The sequence below is a fragment of the Grampus griseus genome (assembly GCF_964374135.1).
Source record: "Grampus griseus genome assembly, chromosome: 3".
In the NCBI taxonomy this organism is placed as follows: Eukaryota; Metazoa; Chordata; class Mammalia; order Artiodactyla; family Delphinidae; genus Grampus; species Grampus griseus.
In genome coordinates, this window is record NC_139019.1 from 125,411,345 (window position 1) to 125,424,024 (window position 12,680).

The window sequence follows — 12,680 nt, forward strand, 5'->3', positions numbered from 1 at the left end:
CTGGACACGGCTGCCACACCCAGACTCCCCGGTGCTGGTGAGTATACCTTGGCAGCCACCTGGCCCGGAGGCTGGCCTCTGGTGCATCTTGTCCTGTGCCAGGACTGCTACCAAAGAGATGAAGCCTCTCGTGGCCTCTTGGAAGGTCCAATCTCGTGTTCACAGCCACCTGGCAGAACCATGGCTACCGTCTCTTTGACCTCACGGGGCCAGTAGCTGACCTGCCCCCTTGAGGGGCATCCACGGCGGCCCCAACAGGCAGCAGCCTTGTCCATTAATGGGCCGCAGTGAAACTATTGTCATCTGGGGACAAGTCAGTGAAGAAGGACAAAGTACCATTTAGGAGAGAGTTCTTTATAGGGGAGAGTCCGGTGCAGCCTCCAGAGTGCAGGGCTGAGTGTCAGGAGACCCCGGAGGCTCCCGGCCAGGCAGCGCTCCTGACTGCATGTTCCCCGTGGGGACCCAGTTCCCTGGCCATGCGCTGAGGGATTCATAGTTTCGTGGGCTGCCTTACGTGACCTCCTCACTGGTTTCCTAATGGGCAAGAAACTGTTAAGGGAAGTAGAATTAGAGGCTTTTGGAGCTGGAAAGGAGCTCTGGGGGACTCTGCTTCAGGCCTCCCCATCCTACAACCAGGGCGACCGAGGCCCTGAGACACTGCTCACATGGCAGAGGTGTTCCAGCAGGAGGGCAGAGCTGCTGCCCGCCGCCCGGTGCTCTCTGAGGCCTCGGGCGCATCCGCTCTGTGGTGCTGACCCCGGCGGCAGATTTTCTGGTCCGCTGGCCTTTCTGAGCTGCTTGCCGCCTTCCCCTCTCACTGCCTCCTCCACCCCCACCCAGATTCTAATTCAGAAGAGGCCCTGCCTGCGTCAGTGAAAACCAAGTACGAAGCCATGGATTTTGACAGCTTACTGAAGGAGGCCCAGCAGAGCCTGCACTGATAACAGCCTTAACCTTCGAGGAATACCTCAATACCTCAGACAAGGCCCTTCCAATATGTTTACGTTTTCAAAGAAATTAAGTATATGAGAAGGAGAGAGAGCGAGTGCGTGAGAGAGAGAGAGAGAGAGAGAGAGAGGCTTGGAACTGCTGTCCTTTTAAAACAAACAAAAAAATCAATGTTTACATTGAACAAAGCTGCTTCTGTCTGTGAGTTTCCATGGTGTTGACGTTCCACTGCCACATTAGTGTCCTCGCTTCTGACGGGTTGTCCTGGGTGCGTTCCAGACGCTGAGTCCGTCACCCGCCTCCCCTTCCTCCCCGACCGACGTCCCCTCGTAGACGTGCAGCTGTGTTCACCATACCATTTCTTGTCTGTAGTGTGTGATGATGAAATCGTTACTTGTGAATAGAATCAGGATTATAAACTCATTTTTAATTGAAGAAAAAAAAAAGTATATCCTTAATGTATTTATGGCTCAGATGTACTGTGCCTGGGATTATTGTATTGCTTCCTTGATTTTTTAACTATGCACTGTCGTGAGGTGTTTGCCACTGAGCTGCACTGCTCCCTTTGCCAGAATGCCCCAGAGGTGCTGGGTGGCCGGAAGCCTGGTCACCGGGGAGGTGTGGCATGCAGCCACAGCTGGGAGGAATGGAGAGAGGTTTCTGGGCCTCTTCTGCTGAGCGCTGCCTTGTCTCTCATTGAGCAAGTTTGGGTCCATTTACAATCAGAGCCCTCATCTGGTGTCCAGCTCACGCTTAGAATTTGTGCCTGGCCATGAGTGCTCAGATCCTTGCGGACCTTGGAAGGAAGGTGGGGTGAGCTGCGTTATTCCCGTTTTCCAGGCAGTGCCCCAAGAGGCGAAATGACTTGCCCAGGGTCCCACAACCAGTGAGACTACAGAGGAACGGCCCAGCCCGGGCCTGTCCTGGGATAAAGAGGCAAAGTTGCAAGGACTGGTGGAGGTGGGTTCAGCTAAAAAGGACAACAGGCTAGACGCCTCCAGGCTGCTTTTGTGGGGGTAAGTCAATGGCTGTCTCACCAGCATGGGGCAAGTTTAGGCTCTGATACCAGTCTTGATCCACTGGGTCCTGTGGTTTGCTTACACCTGTGGACATGCCATCACAGCTTCAGTGATGCACCTGGGGTGACACAGAGAGGCAACCTGGGAGCGGTCATTCATCCTTTTTGGGCCAGCCCATCCTCCTTCAGCTTGACTTCCCTTTTCTTCACCTGTAAAGTTGTTTTGGTGGCATGGGGCAAGGGGAGCAGGAGGGAGACATGAGGGATGGGAATGGACAAGACCATCTCCAAGCTCCTCTCCGACTTAGAAAACGTTCATTGGGCTTTACTTTAAAATTTGTGTTCTTTTTTTTTTTTTTTTTTTTAAATTTTTTTAAAATTTGTGTTCTTGAGTGATGTCAGAGCCATGTCCAGCTTGGATGTTCTGCAGGTGCCTTGGGGGCCGTTTGTGAGGGAGAGCATGGCCAGGAAGGGTAAGAGTGCATTGCTTCTGCTTCAGACAGAGCGGCTCCAACTTGGTCTCTTTCACACATCAGGGTTCCTTGGGAAATTTTTGTGTTTAAAAGAAAAAAGGTCCTGCTGCTTAAAAAAAAGTTTGAACTTGACTCATTTAACTAAACGAGGTGATTTAATCTATTATTAATGCCGGGCCTATTTCTTTGGGAATTGGTAGTTACGGGGTTTTGGTTTGTTTGTTTGTTTGTTTTTGCAGTACGCAGGCCTCTCACTGTTGTGGCCTCTCCTGTTGCGGAGCACAGGCTCCGGACGCACAGGCTCAGCAGCCACGGCTCACGGGCCCAGCTGCTCCGCGGCATGTGGGATCCTCCCAGACCGGGGCACAAACCCGTGTCCCCTGCATCGGCAGGCGGACCCTCAACCACTGCGCCACCAGGGAAGCCCTGTTTGTTTGTTTTTAAGATTATAAAATACCTCAGTAGGTTAACTGGGCGGACGAACCTCTCCTGAGAGGTGAGCATACTCCAAGCTGGCAGAGAAGGTTGGAGGAGACAGGCGTTAGAGGAACAGGGAATTTGAGTTCCTGTGTATCAAGTCACTTCACCTCTCTGGACCCCAATTGTCTTTTCTGTGTAATGGGCTGAGGGGGAGAATTAGGCAAGCTGATCTCTAAGGTCCTTGCCAGGTCTGATAGTCTTAGCTTCTCCTAAGGTGGTATCTGGCAAATACATAGTGGCATATGGGCCACTACTCCCATGTCCTCGGCCAGTAGCAGATATAACTAATCAACCACAGTACTCCTGTTCTCTGAGCTTGGTCATGCTATTAGAATCCTCAACACAGTTCCGAGCAGCCATTACTAACTGATCAGAGTTTAACCTGTTTAACCTTCTGGTCTAATCTTTGAATGGTTTCTGTTATACAGAACTATATGGTGGTGGGTTTCATGCTGGCCCAACCCTGATCTATGAGAGAAGATTCCCCTAAAGCCCTTCCTTGGCACAGGACTCCCAATATTACTCCGACACAATCCCATTTCGGGGTGGGGGCCAAGTGGAATCGTGGGCAGGAACATGTTTGGGGAAGGCAGGGTTTATGAGGATGGACCAAAAGGGGACTTTCCACAGCACGGACCTGCACATTCTAAATTCCTTTGATAGCTGTTCACTGCCTAGCATACAGTAGGCACACAATAAATGGTTATGGAATAGAATGGAATGGAATAGAATTTAAATCCACGCGCTGTCTCCCCTAAGTCCTGATTTGCACCAAGGAGTAAAACTGAGATTTCATCCTGTGGAAAAAGTAGGAAGGAACTCTGCATTCAGAGTCTGGAGAACTGGGTTGAGTCCTGGCTCTGTCAAAAACTATCTTTGTGACTTTGATAAGTCACAGAGTCCCTTCCTCTCCCTAAGCCTTGGTGTGCCAGAAGGAGTCAGACTAGATGATCTCTAAGCCCCTCCTGTTTCCTTCTTCCTTGACTGCACTAGCCTAGAGATTCTACCATGAGAAGATGGTACCTTAGGGTAAAGAAATGCAGACTTTTAGTGAAGGACAAATGTGTCCCCTCTTCTGGGTCAGCTGAAGCTGCCCTTTCACTTCAGATTAATGCAAGGCACTTGAAGGTAGTTAGACATTGGCTCTTGAGTGTAGTACTGGGACGTGATATGCCTAAGGTGGGGGCTGGGTCCCGCTGATGGGAGAGGGTGCCTGCCAAAGGCATCAGGAAGTTTCTTCTCTCCATCCCGTACATAAAAGGCTGCAAGTTCTAAAACTGACCAACCTTGCAGACAACCTCCATCCGGAAGACTCATTCGGTGCTCTGTATCATTTACCAAGGAGACTCCAAGGTCTCTCCAGACAACTAGTCAACCTTGGTCTCTTTCCCACCAAATTAAGGAGTAACCCAGAGGGAGCAGCTGCCATTGGCAACCATCTCATTGTAGCTCTGTCCTAGTATTTGCTCTTGATCATGTTTACATGTGATTGCCATAAAAGCTTACAGTAGACTGTGTTGGTAGCCACCCACGCAAGGCAGGTTGTACTGTCCATCTCTGTGCCGTGCTGGTGTTTTCCAAATATGTCCGATCTAAACGCTAAGTGGAATTCTTCCATCTCCTTCCTCAGTCGGTACGGGCTGAATCAGAATCCTCACTCCTGGGGGCTCTGGTTACCGAAGGAAAATGCATCAAAGAGGTAAAGAATATGAGTGGATGGAGTGCAGCTACGGCGGTGACCCCCTTCCCCCCCATCCTACCTTGCCCCCCAACCAGAACACTGCTTTGAGACCCAAAGCGCCAGTCAGGTGTCTGCATCTGCTGTGAGTTCTCACAGCTTTGCGTGTCAAATGTGCCCAGCAGAGAGGCAGGGCTTCAGGGGTTCCAGGCGGGAAGAGGAAGGGAAGAACGCTCTAAGCTGCAAAGTCTCGGTACCCAGGTCGTGATGTGGGAAGACATGCAATCAGAAATCGTTCTCGCCTAAAGCCTGTGCTTGTTGATGTTTGGAGAGCGATTTTTTCTAGGTGTATGCAATATACGTACTGAGGGGGCAGGGAAGGCATGACAGTGCAGCCCTTCTGCAGGGATGGCTTGGAACCCTATCCCAGGCCTTAGGTTCAGTTGAAATGACAGCTGAGCCTGCAGCTTGAGAGATGGGACATCCCAGCTGTGAAGCAGAATCAACCCCAAAGGATTTGTTGATCTGACTCACTGACATCAAAACCGCAGTATTTTCTTACCATTTGAGATTTAGCAGTTGTCCTCAGATATGACCAAGGAAAGAAATTGAATGTACAGTAGCAAATAAAGTGAACCTAATGGTTTCAATGGCCAAAGAAGAGGGATCCTTCCCATGGGGGCAGAAGGAAACCGGTTTGTGCTTACGTGCAATATGTTTAAGCTGTTCCCCAAGTCCCTGAGACATTTGCACATATAGATGGGCTCCAGGGCTGTCTGCCGGGTCCAGGGGTACGGGGTAAATGGAGGGAGAGCTTGGGAGCTGGGAAACCCTCATGCATAGCGATGCCCTTGGCCCAAAACAGACGTGAGGTGGAGGGCCCCTGAGAGCCGGCTGTAGAATGTCCAGGAAAGTAGGCAGAGGCTACCTTTGCATGGAACCAATAAAAGCACTTTGAGAAAACCACAGCACTCAGCCTGGCTCCGTGTTTCTGCACTGGCGAATATGGATCTCCTTGGGCTGTGTGAGGCATTCTCCTAGGGATTGGAACAGGGGATCAGGAAAGGGGCTGGTGAGGGAGGAGGGAGCAGAGATGCCTTCCTAGACATCAGCCACAGGAGAGCCCATTCTAGGGCCAGCCCTTTGCTGGCCTCTTTGTTGGAGGCCCTAAAAATGGAGTGGTGCTTTTCAATCTCGGTACCTATTTCTGTAAAAAAAGAAAAAAAGAAAACAGCACAGCTGATTGAAATGGGTTTGCAGAGCAAATCGTTTATCTATAAGCCATCTCAAAGTGAGAAACCCAGAGTTTCTTGCTTGCTATGTGGTCTTGGGCCACTGTTTCCTCATTTACAAATGGGAATATCGGATGGAATGAGCACTAAAGTAAGTCCCTTTCACCTCTGATAGACTCAGATTCCCATCCTGGAGCCTCGGGAATCCATCACTAACGCACGAAACCAATTCCATTCTCTGACTGCCCAGCTCACATTCAGGGTGAGAGTTCTCTGCAAGGTAACCAACCCGCGGTGGATTCAGACCCACATGGTCCTGGCCGAGTTACCTTATATGAGGAGGCCAGCTCCCCAGGACAGATCTAAGCCATAGTTTCTGGTGGGGTGGTGAGAAGTAAACCCCAGCTTGGCTAGGTGGCGACGTCGAGTCTCACATGAGCCTCGTCATTGTCCTCGCCGCCGAGCAGCTTTCAGTCCGAATGTTGTGACCACTTGGCTGTTTCTCTATTGCTCACAGACAATACTAGCAATACACTTGTTTTTCCAAAACAGCTTAACTTAGGCACTTTTCACACATTTCTTTCAAATGATTGTAAAACATATGGGGCAACAGGAGGCGTGGATCACGCTGCATATGTTTAGGGCAACTTTTGTTTTTTGTTTCATTATAGCAGCGGTGACTGAGGCTTCAAGATCGGGGGACAGATGTTTAGGTACTCCATTTCATCAGAATGCCTTGCACGTTCAGAAGCAGCACAGAACTCCCAACTGCCCGAACTGGGGGTTCGGAAAATAGGGTTTTGTAGGTGGTCGTTCCCTGGGCTGTGCAACAGTGTCTCAAAGACATGTTTTATAGCCAGAACCCCCTCTCTGCTGTACCTTTTGTCAAAGGATCCTCCAAGCCTCCTTTTTCACTTTGCCAGCCTTGCTCGTGGGTGACTTTTGAAGGGACTGGTCATCTTCCACCTCAGCACTTTGCCTTATCAACGTCTAGCCGCCATCTAGTGGCCAAAGACTGTATCTACCAGCTACCCAGATGGAAGGCAAATAAATCCTTTTGGCTACCTTGCTGTCCAACACCAACTTTGGGAATGAAATGCAAGGTCATGAGCAAACTGTCTGTGTGTTTAGAGCACAGTGTAACACCAGTCAGAAGCCCCAGAAGCAGCCACGCAGACTGAGAAGTAATACACTAGCTATCCTGTTGGCAGCAGAGACAGGAGTGGACCCTGTGCCCAGGTGCCCAGGAGGGGTTTACTGTAACTGCAATACTGGCAGCGCAGCTGCTGACCTTGTTAAGTGAACCTCTGCTCTGTGCCCCCCACTGGACCCTCGGGACAAGCAAAGAGGTTGAGTGTGAGGATTCTGTGGGGGGCCTGGCCATGGCCTTTGGTATGGTCCACCGAATAGCCAAATAGATTTTTTTTGTTTGTTTGGTTTTGTATTTAAAAATCTTGTCAAATGTTTTTGTGTTAGGAATAAAAAGTCATAAACTACTCCCAACTTTGTTTCTGGAGGAATGTTCTGATTCCAATGGAAAGAGGTTGGAGATCTCAAGGGGTGTGCGGTCAGAGTGGTCAGTGGACCAGGGAAGTGGACCACTTGGATTTCCAAATGGTTTCTGGGGAAGGTGGCCATCCAGAAGTCTGGCCCAGTGCAGTCTGCTCCGGAAATTCACACCCACCCCCTTCACCTACTTGTGCCACGGGATTAGCATTGGTTTGGAGCATCTGCTTCTTCCAGAGGCAGCTGCTAATGTTGAAACCAACACAAGATTCCTCTCCCCAACCCCAGGTTTCTAAAGAAACAGTGACTGTAGCTCGCCTTAATCGACTGGGCAAGGTGGTCCCTATGGTCCCTTCCAGCATTTCCAAATATTGGACTCAAATCCTTTTCTTTTAGTGTGACCATGCAGCCTAGAGAATTCTGAGCAATAGGAAGCCAGGGCTTTCCCTGGCTCTGTGACAGGGTCAAACCAGGGAATGGCTAACCTTGTGAGGTTTGGGCATCCCCAGGGGTACTACTGTAGGGGGCATTATTTATTAGGAAGCTCAACAAGGTAACTACAGCCTGGGGTGTGTGAGCGCAAGGTTGTGTGTGTGTGTGTGTGTGTGTATGCATGTGTGCACGCCTGTGTTTGTGTGTATGTATGGAATTACATTGATGCATTTCTTGAGAAAGGTGCAAGAATTTCACCTACACAGAGGGACACATCTGCTTTGTTATTTATAATAGAAAGCTAAAATTTAATTTTTTAAAGGACACTGCTGATGATTGAGAATCAAGTTTTTAGTTTTGCTATTTTTTTTAATTGGTAGAGGATTTTTTATATATTTTTTCCATTTTGTTGGGTTGTGTCCTTATTTATATAAATACATTATCCCCGAGGGCAAAGGAAGAGAACTTCTTTGCTTTTAATTATTATGGTTGGCATTGTCCCTATTTTATTTCTGGTGTGGTTTATCTGTCTTACCTTCTAAATGAGACACTGTTTTCCTGTATTTGTACATTGTCAGATTCTATAGTTTCCTAGATAATTTAACCAAATTGCTCTATGTATTATTATTCCGTGAGTATAAAGTTCTATTTTAACGTCTGTAAATACTTCAGAACTGGCTTCTTTTCTCAAACTCCCACCGTGGAGTTAATTGTTTACATCACAAAAACTGTAGAATCTCGATGCTCATGTACTGTAAATAGTGAAGTGATCTGCTTATAAATAAACTTAACAAATACACTATGGAGATTAAAAAGAAAATACCACCCACAGCCCTGCCCAGGTGTGTCTTTCTTTATTGGTCCTACGACGTGCTCGTGGAGGGTCGCGCCGGCTACTAACTGGGAAAAGGATTCTAGCTGCAGCGTCATCTCTCAGAGAAGACCCCAGTCCAGGTGTGCCCCTCACTCCAAAACTCTCCGAGCTCACTAGTCCTTTCTTCATAGCACTTCTTTGTGGATCGTGATGAACCATTCAGACTCGCCTCACGTAACATTGTTCCATTCTGGCTTCTTGCCGGTATGACTCTTATGAAGCTATAGGTACCACCTTGTGAACGAGGACTCCCTCGTTTTGGTATATCCGCTTTTTCACACAAGCACACTAAATATATGTGCTAAAAGATTTTGACATTTTGGTTTCAGACAACGACACTCAACCAACTGACGACTATGAAGCGGTTTCTGGTCGGAGGATATGGAAAACTTGAATTGTGTGCCGTATTTGGGTGAACTTGAAACATTTTCCTTTGCTCACTTACTCCCAGTGAGAGCAGTGAAGAGTGGCATCTTCCAAGACTTTCTGTCTTGGATGTGTATGCTATTGCCGCGGAGTTGTCCTGTGTTGGGCCAAGACGGCCAGGCCTTAACACCTGGCATGGATCAGTCACTGGGTGCAGGCCACCACCCTTGGGCAACTGTCTCCCTGCGGATGAGGTAATCCCCGAAGGGGCTGACGCCAAGGGCTGTCTGCTGACAGTGCTCATCACTGCTGGGAACGCAAGTCTTCAGTAAAGGGTCTGTGCAGCTCATCACAGCATCTGCCACAGCTGGATATTAGGGGTTCGTGAGTTGCATGTGATAAGGATGTGGTTATGTTAGAAAACGCCCATATGTCTTTAAAGATGTATAATGGAGGAGTAAATGATATGTCTGGAATTTGCTTTTAAATATTTCAGCTAAGAAAAAAATGAAAAAAATATAAAAGGACAGACGAAGCAAATGTGGCAAAACTCGATATTAGAATCTGGGTGATGGGTAGGTGGAGATGCATTGTGCAGTTCTCTACTTCTGAGGATGATTGCAAATTTGTGTCCTATAAAATGAAAGTATAAGAACAAAAATGATTCTAGGTAAGCAGGCGAGTCTGGCGCTAATGTTTAACTGAGTCTATGAAAGGCAAAATGTTGGTTGTAGCTCAATAAAAAGTGCTCACAGCCAAAAAGAGCCTTGAAAGCCACTAGGGAAGATGTAAACTAAATTCTTCTTCAGTCTTCAAACCCTATAACTCTGACTCTCAAGCAGGTGCGTGATTTCCCACTGGCTTGGGTACCCTCCTCCAGTGAAGGGTGAAGCCGGTCTGGGCGTGGATCCCCGCTTGCGCTACTGGACACAGCATGACTTGGATGCAGGCGCGCCTCCACCTGAGCCTGGTTTTCCCCCAGGCTGATTTCCTGCGGCGGCTGCTGCAATCAGACAAGAAAGAGAACACACCAGATGAGAGGAGGCTGTGGCGGGCTTTCCCTTTGACCTGGTTTGGACCAAGAGTTGCAAACTCAAGGGCTTTCAGAGGCCCTATGTCTACCACTTTATTATTGGAATCTGTCCCACACTGGTTGGGGGCAGTCAGGGAATCCCTGCTGGGAGCCTCAGTCTTGGGAACCAGGCTCTGCTACTGCTCACAGTGTGACTTGGCCATGACACTTCACCTCTGCGGGCCTCAGTGCTCTCATACGTAGAATGGGGACAGCTAGGTCGTCGGGAGGCCCGAATAGGTCCACGTGTGTGAGGCTTTGCGGCCCCGCCAGGCACGCCATGAGAACTCGGTGTGTGTGGTGTAGGGGCTCTCCGTCCTCTCCCTTCCACAAACCTTGGTTGGCTGCCTGCCCTTTCTGCTTCTCCTCCTCCAGCATCTTCATCTTGGCTTCATACTCGTCAGCGAGCACCTTCCACTCCTTGCGGTTGTTGGTGATCCCATCCAGCATGGGAGTGATCTCCTCGTGGAACCGGGAGAATTCCTGGAAGAGAGAGACAGAGCCTCTGGCGCAGGAGTCGAGCCCTGGGGCCCGGGTTCCAGGTGGAGCACAGTGGGTCGTGTCTGCACTGGAATGAGCTGCCCGGGCGCGTTGCAGCTTCCGTCCCCAGCGGTGTGTGTGACAACACTGCAGGGCTTCTGGCCACAAAGTCCCATGCCTCTCCCGCTTGAAACCCTCCTGTGGCACTCCCTGGTTTTCAGGATGAAGCACAAGCTCCTTCACAAGGCTTTCAAGCTCTCCAGACCCAGTGCTCTCCCCCTTCACCAACTTGAACCCTCTGGACATTGCAAATCTGTCAGTTTCTATGGGCTTCATACCAGCTCTTGCCTTTGCTGGAACACTCTAACTTATCCCTTCTTTTCCCTTGAGGCCTCCACTTAGATATCACTTCCTCGGGGAAGCCTCTTCTGATCCCCAAGGTAAGTCAGGTCCTCTATTAGCAGCTCCCCAAACCTTCTCTTCCTACAGCTCACTTCACTGTAATGACTCCCTTTGCCAATCTGCCCCCGGAGCTGTGAGCTGGAGAGGGCAGGGACATCTCTGCTCATTCATTGGGGTGGCCTTGGCCTAGTACAGGGTCTGGGGCACAAAGACAGTCAATATTTGCTGAGTGAAATCGGGATAGGAAGAGGATTCTTAAGGTCTCTTAGCTCTAAGAATAAAAATAATGCCTTTGAGCACAGCACGTGACAGTTTATGAAGTGCTTTATCTCCTTTGATCCTCAGAAACTCCTGCGAGGTGGGAAAATGAGACTCATTACTCCTAGATTTTTAGATGAAGAAATGGAGATGCAGATTGGTGGAGATTTGCACAAGGTAAGGATGGCAAATCCAGGGTCTACTGTGGAGTTCAGCCAGAGCCAGCTGTGCTCAGAGCTGCCTGGGTTCAGATCTAGATTCTGCCACCAGCTGTGTGACCTTGGGCAGGACACCATGAAATCAGGACAGCACCTCATAGGGTTGCTGTGAAAATGCACGTAAAGCACTCAGCCCAGTCTTTGTTGTTTCATATATTACTGATGGTCATGGAGAGCGTCAACTATGCTGCCCTGTTGCTCAGAGGACCCCAGTTAGTCTGCGTTATATCAGAGATGCACTTGTGCGCCCTCTGGGAGCAGAAGGGCTGCAGCTTATGCAGCAGAAAGAGCCCTAGACTAGGGGTCAGGCGTCCCGGCCCTGATGCTGTCTCTAGCTGACTCCAGTGACCTGGCCCTGTGATTTCTCCTCTCTGACCTCTGTCTCCTCATGTAACATGGCCAAAATAAAAATAACAAATGAGGGGTGTGTGTGTGGCACAGATAACATGGATTGGGGCGTGGTGGGTTTCTCAAGAGAGAGACTAACTTTGAGCCAAAACTCAAAGAGAAGTTCCAGATTATCTTTTGGCAATTGAGTAACCGTGACCTGTCATATTCCCACAAGCTGGGGAAGTTAGGAAGGCATGTATCTGCTATGCTCCCCATTTCTCTGTCTGAAAACACGGTATGTCATTTGTCCCGCAACTATTTATTGAGCAACTAGGATATACGAAGCTCCGGGCTCTGGCCTGGGTATGCAGTCACACAAGCTCCTACGGGGCTGTCCTGAGGACCAAATGCCATTGGAGGTGAGAAGCGCTTTGTAAAGTACCACTCGTCACTTGCCAGGGTTTTTTATTCCTGATGTCATTTGGGAATCCCGGGCTCATCAAAGACATCTTGTTGGGCCTTTGAAAGCAAAGGACTTACCTTGTAGACAAAGGTGCAAACGAAGTCAATGAAGCCGACCTGAAGCTTGGGGAGTTCGTCCGCCTTGTTTCTGTCCATCATGGGCTGTCAGCGGGGGGAGAAAGAGTTAACTGCACTGGGCTCCTCCTGGCCTGATGCAGCAAGGGGACCCACCCTACCAATGAAACATTCTTGCAAAACAAAAACCCTCTAACTGGTCTCCCTGTGTCTGGTGGGGGGCCGGCTGACAGTTCCAGCCAAGTTTACTTTCAACATCGATAGGTTCTCAGCTTGACCAGGTCATCCCCTTGCATGGTCTGTGGTGTTAGAACAGAGCCGGGGGAGGTAGACTCCTAGACTGTCGGAACTGAAAGGGAAATCTAAGTTTTGGCGT

General features: G+C 49.3%; 2 protein-coding genes across 3 annotated transcripts in view; one reads left to right on the forward strand and one right to left on the reverse strand.

The window, feature by feature from the left end:
- The window catches only part of PPARGC1B (PPARG coactivator 1 beta), a 116,003-nt gene extending 107,416 nt beyond the window's left edge, over positions 1–8,587 (forward strand). The window contains exon 12 of the mRNA XM_082651183.1: positions 841–8,587. Within this exon, the coding sequence (XP_082507309.1) occupies positions 841–941 (101 nt within the window). The 3' untranslated portion in view covers positions 942–8,587. The remainder of the gene's footprint in view (positions 1–840) is intronic.
- A 1,340-nt stretch (positions 8,588–9,927) lies between these two features.
- The window catches only part of PDE6A (phosphodiesterase 6A), a gene marked incomplete at both ends in the record, with an annotated part of 68,894 nt that continues 66,141 nt past the window's right edge, over positions 9,928–12,680 (reverse strand). For both annotated transcript variants that reach the window (XM_082650922.1, XM_082650921.1), the window contains 3 exons: positions 9,928–10,007; positions 10,415–10,562; positions 12,308–12,391. In XM_082650922.1, coding sequence (XP_082507048.1) covers positions 9,928–10,007; positions 10,415–10,562; positions 12,308–12,391 — 312 coding nt within the window. The remainder of the gene's footprint in view (positions 10,008–10,414; positions 10,563–12,307; positions 12,392–12,680) is intronic.